The sequence below is a fragment of the Mesoplodon mirus genome, assembly GCF_964341445.2.
Source record: "Mesoplodon mirus genome assembly, chromosome: 6".
Lineage (NCBI taxonomy): Eukaryota > Metazoa > Chordata > Mammalia > Artiodactyla > Ziphiidae > Mesoplodon > Mesoplodon mirus.
The window spans coordinates 104,590,400-104,603,476 of record NC_138982.1 but is presented as its reverse complement, the minus strand read 5'-3'; the positions used below and the strand labels follow the sequence as shown (position 1 = coordinate 104,603,476).

Sequence of the window (13,077 nt, the reverse complement as noted above, 5' to 3'; positions counted from 1 at the left end):
CCTCAGCACTTTCCATTCATGAATGTCTGGCCTGGTAAACTGAGACTTCCTGTGTTTGCCTGTCTCTCCAATATTGAGGGTAGTGGTTTGTTTTGTGACCTCCCCTCTCTTATGGATCCCAGAAGAACTGGTGATTTTTTAGTCTGTTCAGCTCTTTACTTCTCGTTAGTATGGAGTGACTTCTAAGCTTCTTAAGTGCTGTTAGGACTTTGCTAAATTAATGTTTGTTAAGTAGAGCCCCTGGCCTCAGTTCAAAAAGACCAGAAGAGAAATTGAAATAGAGAAATTACTCACAGGTCCTGGAGGAAGTACATGACATGCTTCAAGGGTTCCACAGTGGGAGGTGGGAGGTCAAGGCAAGGTGTAGGCAGAGAGAACTGCAGTACCTGGGCCACATGCCTTTATTGGGGTCTGTGGATGGAGTGCTTTGGGGTTGCCAGGCTAAGGCCAGATTGGTCAGTTTAAACCAAAACAGCAGAATTTTGGTAAGTTCCTCTGGGGTATTATCTAAGGGAAGGTGAGGGAGACAGTTGATCACGAAGGCCATTGGGGAAGTCATATCAGGAACTTAGCATTTACCTGTGATTCTGCAGGCCGTTTTCTAGAGCATGTTCTTGCATGAGGTGCTAGTATGTATTTAAGGCCCCCACAGGCCACTTGGCCAGACAAAATAGATGCTGAGGCAGCAATACCATGGAGTAGCTTAGCTAAACTCCGGCACATGCAGAACTGGAAATGGGCCCCTAAATATATTTTTAATATATTTATTTCAAGTAATCTTGAACACCTGTGCTTCTAGAATAATTTTAAGGTAATAGGCCAGAAAATACTTACTGAAGGTTTCCATATGCTATTAAATTTATAAACCTAAATTTATGATAATTAAGGGCTAGGAACTTATTATGAAGTACAAATTAAGACTGTTTCTGTATCAGATATGCCCTAAATCAATGAACTATATTGAAGCATCATTGTAAAAGATTCCTATGTACCAGAACACTCTGATAATTAATGAATTTTTCTCTGCAAATTCCTAGAAGTAATAACCATTGGACAAGGACATGGATTGTACAAATACTGATTTTATCAGGGCTTTGGCAATAGGTTCCATAAATTTTAGATGTTTGTTTGTTTTGTTCTAATGTGAACACTTAATTGGAAACAATAATAATAATATATACATTAGGTGCAGCTTTTTATTAAATCAAGTAGAGATTAATTTATAACCTAGAGTTATGAATTTATGCTAGTGGTTGTGTTTTGAACTTATTCAAGTTTTTTTGGATTCTGCCTTTTCTTTCCCCTGTCCTCCCCAACCACTGCTTCACCTGTAAAGTCAGAGTGTCTTACTCTTTTAAAGGCAGAAATTAACGAATTGTGTCAGAAATCTTGATTTACCATAAGACTTGTATACTTTTGGTATCCCTTCTTTGCACAGACTTCTACGGGAAGCCACTGCCTCCCCTGGCTGTGCGACAGAGACCTAACAGTGATTCTCACGACATCATATCATAACCAGCTCATGTGGATGTGCTCTGTTAAGGTCGGCAAGATGAGCTGGAGGACCTTCTTTCTCAAAGGAGAAAAACCCTGAACATCGATGACTGGGGCAAGACAACCGTAGCAGTATCAGTGAGCCAAAGACCTGACTGTTTTGATAATTACTTACCCATGGTCTTCATGGTTCAAAGAAAAAAAAGAAGCAAAATGACCAGCAAATGGGACAAGCATTTGGACCAAGTTAGCAAAAATTGGTGTTGACTCTGATTTATACATCCCCACTCATGGGCATATTCCTGAAGGAAAAGCTGTTCAGAAAAAGAGCCAATGGACTCTGTACACTTTCTTTACTATTTGTTTAATAGTCTTTATTTCTGTATCTTAAACATTTGTAAGATATATGTGCATGGAAAGGGAATTCTTAGGAATTTATAACCTAAATTTTTAACTTTTTATATTTTTCTAAAACTTTGGTTTAAGAATTTTAATTACTAAGATATTGACTGTGCACTTTTCTATAGATGCTTTGTTTAAACTGTGTCTGGAAAATGGAGTTGATTTACTTGACAGACATGAACTATACAAACAGGATATATTTATATGGTTTGAGGTATGTTTTATAATAGTACTGTTCTTGAAATATACATCCTAATTTTACCTTATTTTAAGATATCTTTTTAAAATCGATTCTCAGATTTTTATTTTACCAAATAATGTTATTTGAAAGCACTAATTAATTAATTGAATTTTTGTTGTTGTTTTTCTTTGGTGATGTTCCCAATAAATGAGAGACACTTGCAATACCTTTTGACTTAAATGCCTTTTAAATTAATAAAAATGTTTTCTGAGATATTATTAAAAGTCCCAATAAACACCTCTTTCAAAGATTAGATCTTTTCAGAGATCAGGGTGCTCCTTCTCACTCCCTTGTTCTATCAGAAGCTTCAGTGACTCTTTTAGGTTATTCTAATTCTTTTTTGCCTTGAAATTAAAGGCAAAAAGACCAGAAAAGCTACTGTAGTCCAGAGACTTTATTTTATAACCGGGAAATACTTGGGTACTAAAGAAATAAGAATGAAATGTTGGTTTAAATTACATTTATAAAGAAATAATTGCAAAATAATTACTTAATTTAAAGTAATAGTACTTCTCTTGCACTGAAGAACAGCATCTATAGGATTCTTTCCTCATCTGGCATTTAGACAAACTTTTAGATATATATTTTGAATAATAGATTCAAATGTTTAATTAAAAGCATCCATTTACATCAACGTGAAAATAGTCTAACCCAGCAGTCCCCAAACTTTTTGGCACCAGGGGCCATCCCCCTCACACACCGTCTGTGGAAGACAATTTTTCCACGGATGGTGGGGGGGGATGGTTCAGGAGGTAATGTGAGTGATGGGGGGCGATGGGGAGTGACAGATGGAGCTTCGCTTGCTCGCCCGCCCCTCACCTCCTGCTCTGTGGCCCGGTTCCTAACAGGCCAAGGACTGGTATCGGTCTGCAGCCCGGGGGTTGGGGACCCCTGCCCTAAACAGTAATCACCTTGTTAAAATTGGTCAGTTTGGCAACTTGTACTGATAACAGACTTATACTGGTATCTGACAATAACATGATTAAGTATGTCTAAGACAATTTAATACGATTATTTACTTTTAAAATTTTCCTTTAGAGCATCACATTTTATTCACATTTTTTAACTCATTGAACGCGTTTATTAATCAGGTCACTTATTACTGTAGTCAGCATCATATGCAGTTTTTTGGAGTTTTGTACATGGGACCTACTTAGCACACTGCGTAGAAAAAGCATTCTATTTCAGATACAAAATTCATAACAACCTAAATTTGATACGTGACTGAAGTGTAAGGAAAAGCAACACAAGAAGACAATGTAAATTTTGAATTGGATTTTAGAGAAAAAACTTGTTTGTATATCTTTTTTGGTTCCTTTTTGTAAAATTTACATTTATTCATTTTCTACAACCTAAACTAACACTTTTGCCATTTTTAATATTCATCTAGTTTGATAATAGATATAAATCTTTAAAATTTTTGTTTCCTAACAGTGATTACTGTAGTGTACAATAATTACTGAATTCATTTAATAAAAATAAATAAAAATTATTTTCAAGATTTTGAAATTAAATATATGATAAAATGGAATAAATGTTTTATATCACTGTCTCAAAAATTAATTTGTATTCTTAAAGCATTCTAAAAATATTTTTAAAGTTTTGTAAATCCAGGTGGATTTTAACAAGTAAATGCCTATTTTGTTATATGCTGCATTTTTATTCTTAATCATTATGAATTACGACATTTTCACACAATAAAAATAATTTCATCAGTATGCTGTTTTGCTTTTCATTTGAGAAACTTAAATGATTTCTTTTTGGTAACAAAATAAAGACTTTTTAAAAATATGATTGTTGACATTTTAAATCGATAGATTAAAATGATAAATTTTTTGTTATTTTACATGAAAAACTTTTTTCTCTGCATGCATTTTTTTATATATGGGAAAGAACATTGTCATTTTAAATTCAGTTAAACATACATTATATCACCTTATGTTTCTAGATGATTTGATGTCTGTCTCTTGTTAAGATAAAGCTACTAACCAAAAGATAGTTTCACTTTTTTGAAAGATAATTCTCTATACTTATATGTGTAAAATGCATATATAACATATATACAATTCTGTATGTAGTTGATTTAAGTAGAAAACTATTTTTAGAAGCAACACTAGAAAGAAATATTGCAAAATGCTAATACTGAATTTTTTAGTTATTGGTCGTGTGTTTTCCTCAATTTTTCAAACTAGTTTTTTGTAATTTGCCTACTTTTATAATGGAGGAAGCAAATTCATAATTTTGTAAAAATTAATTGACATGTTTTCTGCAAGTTTAAAATGAAATGCTCGTTTAAGTGCCGAATGATGGAATAGAATTCACCTAATTTGTAAAACTTTCTGTGAATAGTCGAGAAACATTCAACAATTGAATATGCCATTATATTTGAGGCTGATCTCTTACTAAGTGTTCTTTTACTATGGCAATATTTTATTTTATTTGAAACTTGGTTCTATATGCTACGCTTTTTATGTTACTTAGTTTCTCCCATTCCACACTAAAGAAATACTATGCTTCCAGATGGCAAAACATATCAAAAGTGAAACTGCTTATACAAATAAAGCTGTAGGTTATTCATTTTGTTATCCTTGGCTTTACTATTTAAGTTTTTCTCTAACTGAAGTATACTTTGCAATTGAGATTCTGCTAATACTGACCTTCTAATTTATCAAGAAATACATTCCAGTGGATCCAAAAAATAAATTCGTATATTTCAAACCTTACATTAAAGAATGGTATAAATTATCAAAATAGCAATAATCCATTGTCTTTGTGGAAACAATAATAGAAGTCTATTTTTTTGAGAAAAAGTAGTAAATCAGAAATGAATTTCCTTTAATGAAGGGGATCCGTTTATATTAAAGGGAAAATATGAAGAAAATCATTTGCCAGTTTAGAGCATGAGTTGTAAATTCCTTTTGTGTGCTGATGAGGAAACAATTTATGTTCTGGGTAAATGAACCAGTGGTCTCCAAATTTTATACATCCTCTTCAGTAAGCATTTTTAGTATACATTAAATATAAAGTTACTGCACTAGTTTGCTAGGGTACCACAGACTGGGTGGCTTAAACAACAGAAATTTATTTTCTCATAGTTCTGAAGCCTGAGTCCAAGATTAAGGTGTTGGCAACCTTGTCTGAAACCTCTCTCCTTGGCTTACAGATGGCTGCTTCTAGTGTCTCAGTGTACCCAAATTTTCTCTTTATAAGGACACCAGTCAGATTGGATTAGGACCCACCCTAAAGGGCTCCTTTTAACTTAGTCACCTCTGAAAAGGCCCTATTTCCACATGCAGTCACATTCTGAGGTACTGGGATGGGAGAGTGGGCGGGGGAGGGGGGAGTTAGGGCTTCAACATGAATTTTGAGGGGAAAAGTTTCAGCCCTTAACAATTATATACATGTTCTCCTGTATTTTGCATATACTCCCCTAAACTTATTTTAAAGATTAGAAAAAATTAAATAAAAATACAAGTTATTATATTCACTTCCCAGTCCCAGTGGATTGTCTGCTGGAGTTTGTACACACCACTTTGGAGGACTATGATTAAAAAAATGAGAGCCTCAGCTAACTAGCTACTCACCTAAAGTGAAGTTCAAGATTGCCTATAACTATGCTTTGTTCTCTTGCTTTGATGGTATTAACTATAACTATGCTTTGTTCTCTTGCTTTGATGTGTTTTTCTGCTATTAAATTTAAGGAGCTTACACTCTCTTGATGTCAGATTGTTTTACTACGAATCCTGTCTTTACCTTTTTGATGCATAAACCTGAACGAGAAGGGCTTTGAGAGATGTTTTATATAAATATGAAAATTCATAAAGTTTATTCTGAAACACTTCTTATATCAAATGACTTCACAATAAAATTGCTTAGGTATGTAAAAATTATTTTCCTGCATAGCAGTAAGTCCTTATATTCTTAAGCTGCCTCAGTCTTTAAAAATAATAATAATAACAATAACAATAACAATTAAAAAACCCTAGTACAATTTCTGGTATTTGTGTCAACTTAATTTCTTATCTCATGTCTGCAGAAACAAGCCTGCCTCTAGCCATTTCTATTCTTTTTTAAAAAATATTACATAGTATTTATTTTTATTAATTTTTTTTGGAGTATGGTTGCTTTACAATGTTGTGTAAGCTTCCACTGCACAGCAAAATGAGTCAGCCCTACACATACAGATATCCCCTCCCTTTTGGACTTCTCTCCCATTTGGGTTACCACAGTGTATTAGGTAGAGTTCCCTGTGCTATAAAGTATGTTCCTATCAGTTGTCTATTTTATACATAGTGTCAATAAATTATACGTGTCAATCCCAATCTCCCAATTCCTCCCTCCCCATTCCTTTCCCCTTTGGTATCCATACATTTGTTCTCTACGTCTATGTCTCTATTTTTGCTTTGCAAATAAGATCATCTATACCAGTGGTCCCCAAACTTTTTGGCACCAGGGACCGGTTTCACGGAAGACAATTTTTCCACGGCTTGCCCACTGCTCACCTCCTGCTGTGCGGCTCGATTCCTAACAGGCTGAGGACTGGTACCCGTCTGTGTCCCGGGGGTTGGGGACCTCGGATCTATACCATTTTTCTAGATTCCCCATATATGCATTATTATATGGTAGTTGACTTTCTGACTTACTTCACTCTGAATGACACTCTCTAGGTCCATCCAGGTCTCTACAAATGACCCAGCTTTGTTCCTTTTTATGGCTGAGTAATATTCCATTGTATATATGTATCACATCTTCTATAGCCATTCCTCTGTTGATGGATATTTAGGTTGCTTCCATGTCCTGGCTATTGTAAATAGTGCTGCTATGAACATTGGGGTGCATCGGTTTTTTTGAATTATGGTTTTCTCTGGGTACATGCCCAGTAGTGAGGTTACTGCATATGGTAATTTTACTTTTAGTTTGTTAAGGAACCTCCATACTGCTCTCCATAGTGGCTGTATCAATTTACATTCCCACCAACAGTGTAGGAGGGTTCCCTTTTCTCCACCCTCTCCAGCATTTGTAGATTTTTTTTTTTAGCTGTACACGGGCCTCTCACTGTTGTGGCCTCTCCCATTGCAGAGCACAGGCTCAGCGGCCATGGCTCATGGGCCTAACCGCTCCGCGGCATGTGGGATCTTCCCGAACCAGGGCACGAACCTGTGTCCCCTGCATCGGCAGGCGGACTCTCAACCACTGCGCCACCAGGGAAGCCCCTGTAGATTTTTTGATGATGGCCATTCTGACCGGTGTGAGGTGATACCTCATTGTAGCTTTGATTTGCATTTCTCTAATAATTAGTGATGTTGAGCAGCTTTTCATGTGCCTTTTGGCCATCTGTATGTCTTCTTTGGAGAATTGTCTATTTAGGTCTTCTGCCCATTTTTTGATTGGGTTGTTTGTTTTTTTGATATTGAGCTATATGAGCTGCGTGTAAAGCAGTTCCATAAAACTCAGCGTGGAGCTTTGTTTATTCTTCAGTAGCTATTTGGTGTCAGGGGAAATCCATTAATATTCTCATGATACACTGATATTGATTTTAGATAGATTAGCAGGTGAAATGAGAAAGATCAAACTAAAGAAAAAAGGGAGAAAGAAACAGAAGTATCTCCCCTCTGTGGGAAGAAATTTCCAAGCAATGGAATCACAAATTCAAACAATTGATTGCATAAAAATTTAAAATATTTTCACATTTAAAAAAAATTTATTGATTTTATTTATTTATTTTTGACTGCGTTGGGTCTTTGTTGCTGTGCGTGGGCTTTCTCTAGTTGTAGCGAGTGGCGGCTACTCTTCGTTGAGGTGCGTGGGCTTCTCATTACAGTGGCTTCTCATTGTGGAGCACAGGCTCTAGGTGCGCGTGCTTCAGCAATTGTGGCACTCAGGGTTCAGTAGTTGTGGCTTTCAGGCTCTAGAGTACAGGCTCAGTAGTTGTGGTGCATGGGCTTAGTTGCTCTGCAGCATGTGGGATCTTCCTGGACCAGGGCTCGAACCCATGTCCCCTGCATTGGCAGGCGGATTCTTAACCAGTGTGCCACCAGGGAAGCCCTATTTTCACATTTAAAATCAAATGTTTGTAAGAAAAGTTGGCAAAGTAGTTGAAAATGTGATATGGTTAACATCTCAAATATAAATATAAATATAAATAGCACTAAGACAGCTCTAGATAAGTGGATATGAGCAGGTAGTTTACAACAGAAATAAAATAATAAGATTTGAAAACCTACCCAGACTAAGGACATAATTAAAAGATTATCAGACATGCAAAGATTCATGAGCAAAAATGTCTATCAATAATAGGATAGCTAGTAAGTATGTTAACCTCCATACCTTCAAATACTATGCAACTTCTAGAAATTATGTACTGTATATGAAGAATTTTTAATAAAGAAAATGCTTATAAAAACAAAGAGGAGGGCTTCCCTGGTGGGGCAGCAGTTGAGAGTCCGCCTGCCGATGCAGGGGACACGGGTTCGTGCCCCAGTCTGGGAAGATCCCACATGGTGCGGAGCGGCTGGGCCTGTGAGCCATGGCCGCTGAGCCTGCGTGTCCGGAGCCTGTGCTCCGCAACGGGAGAGGCCACAACAGTGAGAGGCCCACGTACCGCAAAAACAAAAAAAACAAAAAAACAAAACAAAGAGGATACATTATACATAGTCTTATCAAACTTGAAAATGCATAAAATTAGAGAAACCCACCAAAATGTTAATAGTGATTATCTCTAGTGGCATTACGCATGATTTTCATTCTCATAGGCTTAAAATTTTTTTTTTCTTCAATGAGCATTAGTTTATTTAAAATTCAGAAAACAGAAATGTGCTAAAGAAGTCACAAAACAATATAATAGAACAAATATGACCGCTTTCCAAGCATAACATATCCCCTTTCCCTAATAGAAAAATAGTAAATATGATTTCTACTACCTCCTTTAAAGATTTTTATGTCTACATTGCAAATATACTACCACACTGATTCACTAAATGCAGCAATCTAATGAGTACAGAAAAAAATAAAGTAAATAAAATCTCTGAGGCTAAAAGGTAGACTAATGACTTTTCCTTAAACTTTCAACAAAATAGTGCATTTACTCATCTCACTCCTTAGTACTATATTTTCTTTTGCACCAAATCTAAATTCATTTTTAGATTATTGGGTAACCTGTTTAAATAAATAAATATATTAAGCTTCAAATCACATTTGGGGTAATGAAATTTATCTTTTTACATGGTCCTAAGATTTGCACCTATATTATACACTATACTGATATTTGGAGCATCAAGGGTCTCAAAATGATGATGGTCATTAAATATTAGGGACTACTTTCCTGAGAACCAGTAACACTTCCCCTAGTAAAGGTGGGTGAGGAGGGTCATTTTTTAGGGTGTAGAGTGTAGGGTGTAAGGTCATTTTGGTCGTCAGGCATTTGGTATCAGAACTTGATGATAATCATGAAGATCAAGATAGTGAAAATAATACACAGTAGCAGCTAACATTTGGGCATTTACTATTCCCTAGTCTCTATGCTAGACGCTTTACCTGTGTATTTCAATCAATTTAATCCTTTAACCCTCCCCATTAAAAGAGAGATATTATCCCAATGGGCCATCTCTAGGAAATGCGTGACAGTATCTTTTTCATCATATCCATTCTTTTATCTTGAGTCCTGCATATCTGGGATAACGGGGGTCTTCGGATTTGGTAGATTAACAGTAACTAGCTTCGCTTCTGAGAACATCTTAGAACAAAGATCATACAATGTACCTAATGGTGACAAACACTTCCATCCTTTTACTGAGCCTCAAGCACACAGCAGTGAGAGACTGTTAGCGTGAGGCAAGACTTTCTGAGGACCGGCTGCCCAAGGCTCCGCCCACGGGCCCCAGCCACGCCCCCGGAGCAGGTAGGCACCGCCTCCTTCAGCCACCGGCAGAAGTAACTTTGCGCTTGCCTCTCGCGGGACCTAGGGTTTTTGGCGAGATTTCGATAACTCAGGCAAAGCAGAATCTCGCGAGAAGTTGAACCGGAAAAGTGAGGGATGGGAGAGAATTCCGGCGAAACTCGGAAGACGAGCTGAGTTTTTGGTTCCCTGCAAGCTTAAGATGCCCGGTGGTTTTGACTTCTTGTTTGACCTCTCCTGACGGAATGATGTTGACCCGGGTGAGGGCTGGGATCCAGCCGGGTGCCTGTGATTGAACCAGAAACTTTATCGACCGACGGCGTGGCGAGGGAGGGGGCTGGGATGTGGGAACTTTGTGATCTCTGGGTTTCTCTGTCTTCAGTCCAAAGCTCGAGAATAATGCCGAGAGTTTTGACGCTTGTTCGTGAGCGTTCTCTGTCGTTTTCTCCCAAGACTCACATCCGCTTCAAATAACCTGTCTGCAGTCCCGCCTGCAGACTTTAATATCCACTCCTTTCAGCTTTGAGCACAATGCAAGCTCTTGGAGGGCTGAGACTCTGTACTGTCCTGGAAGCTTAAAGGATATCTGTTACATAGGTAAACTTTTCTTGGTTTAGTAAATGAAATAGAACTGCAAGGACGTTTCCACAGGAAACTAGAGTGACTTTTCTTCTAAATACATTTCATTTTGGAATAATTTTACATTTCCAAAAAAATTGCAAAGATAATAAAGACTTCCTGTGCCCATTTCACCCAGTTCCCCTAATGTTAACATCTAGAGTGGTTTATTTAAGTTAATTTTGTTCCTTTGACACACATTCCTGTGTTAACACCGCAATTCTGCTTTACCCTTTGCTTTACATTTGAGCAATAATCATTTGGAGAAACCTTTTTTTCATAAGTAGATAGTCAATACAGTTTTGTTATGTGTGAGGTACAACTCCTGTTGTAAGAACTAGTAATTATCGGGAAAAAAAGTGTTGTTAAGAAAAAAGACTGTGCTGATAATGTTGAAGTTCAGTAAATTGGTAACATCAGAGTGTGTCAGCAACCTTTTCTTATCATCATAGCTGAAAGCAAAATCAGAGAGGAAGGTTGCAAAACAGATTTGCAAAGTTGTATTGGATCATTTTGAAAAGGAATATTCCAGAGAACTTGGAGATGCCTGGCATACAGTAAGGTTAGTATAATTCATCTCTTGATGCTTTATGATAGAACAAGAAATAAACCCATCTGGGGGAGGGGTGCTGTGAAGATAAAAGATAAAGGAATCTAAACCCGGTTTCCATTTCCTACTGAGGCTTCAGAAGGGAGAAGGAGGAGGAAATAGATGGGCTCATGGGAAAATGGAAAGGGTAGAAAGAAAACTTTGTAGTGATAATTTTGTTATAAGCAAAAGTTGTTATGCCCTTGCCTTAAGAAATTGCTTTGATCTTTGAAACAGGACTGCCCACCAGTTTGACAAAATTAATTATACTGTAACAAAAATCTGAAAGAAAAATTTTGAGTATATTTGACTAGTTCTGAAATTCAGGAGATAATGCAACAAGTCTTTAAAGCCAACACTGCTTTATCTTAGCTGAAGTCACTTTATTTGCTAATCATATTTCTTCCCCATATCTATAGCTGACTGTGTTTTGAACACACATGCCTGTGCCCCCCCAACACACACACACACAAATTATTTAAATGTATTATAGAAAACAGAAATGAGAAATATTTAATGCCTAGATGTGAGAGAAGTTCGATTTGTATGTTTAGTGAGTTTTGTGTTTGGTCAGTATGTTGCTCTATGGTTTCTTTACATTGAGTGCCTGATACAGTATACCATACACTGTGAAATACAAAGAGCAAGACAATCCCCAGGACCAGTTTTCAGACAGTCTGTTCATGGAGGAGGAGGCGCATGATTAAAACTACATAAACTTCTAATTCCATAAATATACCAATAGAAATAGGCAGGAGTACCTAGTCTTATCTAACAAATCCTGATGGTGCCAGCAGAGACCTGAGGAAAAGCCAGGTCTTGGTGATTTAATAAAGTATGAAGTGGTTCTGAAATAATTTTAGACAAACTGTTTTAGAAACTTGTAAATACTGTAACGTGAAAATGTAGTTTATAGTTGTAGTTTTATTTCAAAACTAGATTTTTAAATGGGTGTCTTCTATCACAGAGAAGAAAGAGGAATGAATAGTGAAGTGTATAATTAATTCATGAGGTTTTCAGTATGCAGAGTTACTCAAATAGAATAGCCAAATAACCAAACACCTATGGCATTCTTATTATGTGCCAGGCAATATTGACTTTTTTTGACCCTTAGAACAAACCTCTGAAGTTTGTTTCCCACTTTTCACCTGAGGGAACTGCACAGACTTTTAAGTAATTTGCCCAAGTTCATTCAGCTAGTAAGTGGCAGAACTGGGATTTGTGCCCAGGCTCTCTGGTTCATGAACTCCCATGGCTAACCCCTATTCTATATGCCTCTCATACCTGTGATGTAATTAGGCATAAATGGATGATTTAAAAAATAAAAAAATTTCAAGAGCTGTATTGTCTTCAGACTTTATCTGGCTGCTCAGACCCTGTAATGAGTTATTTTTCTATTTACTGTGCTCAGACAGATTTATAAATTATTATTTGACCCTAACCAAAATGAGCAGTCCATTTAATAAGCCATGCCTTCTGCTTCATCTACCCTTTTGTTGAGTTTTCATGGTAATTTAAGTTTTGCATAAACATGCTCTAAATTTGCCATAGGCAGAATAAAGGCTTTCTCAGCTTAGAAAGTAGTCTGAGCATGGAGGATGGCATGGAGAAATAAGGACAGAAATACTTTTGTTTTTTAACTATTTGCAAGACGTAGTCTTGTGCTTGCAGAGTCTATGTACTTCCAGGGAAAGGTGAGTGCATTTTTGTGCTATCTAGAAAGCTAATAATTTACTCAGTACTTTTAGTTTTCTGTAGTAGTGGGGTAGGGTTAGTGTTTATTTTAATTTTATCGTTTTGTAAAAACTCTTCTTGCCATCACACTCTTAGCAGTCCTTT

At 36.7% G+C, this 13,077-nt stretch overlaps 2 protein-coding genes across 3 annotated transcripts in view; both read left to right on the top strand.

The window, feature by feature from the left end:
• Positions 1–2,303, top strand: part of ARL13B (ARF like GTPase 13B) — a 75,616-nt gene extending 73,313 nt beyond the window's left edge. For both annotated transcript variants that reach the window (XM_082624805.1, XM_082624804.1), the window contains one exon: positions 1,439–2,303. In XM_082624805.1, the coding sequence (XP_082480931.1) occupies positions 1,439–1,515 (77 nt within the window). In that variant the 3' untranslated portion in view covers positions 1,516–2,303. The remainder of the gene's footprint in view (positions 1–1,438) is intronic.
• Positions 2,304–10,135: 7,832 nt separating this feature from the next.
• NSUN3 (NOP2/Sun RNA methyltransferase 3) overlaps positions 10,136–13,077 on the top strand; it is a 50,425-nt gene continuing 47,483 nt past the window's right edge. The window contains exons 1-2 of the mRNA XM_082626198.1: positions 10,136–10,291; positions 11,102–11,211. Coding sequence (XP_082482324.1) covers positions 10,277–10,291; positions 11,102–11,211 — 125 coding nt within the window. The 5' untranslated portion in view covers positions 10,136–10,276. The remainder of the gene's footprint in view (positions 10,292–11,101; positions 11,212–13,077) is intronic.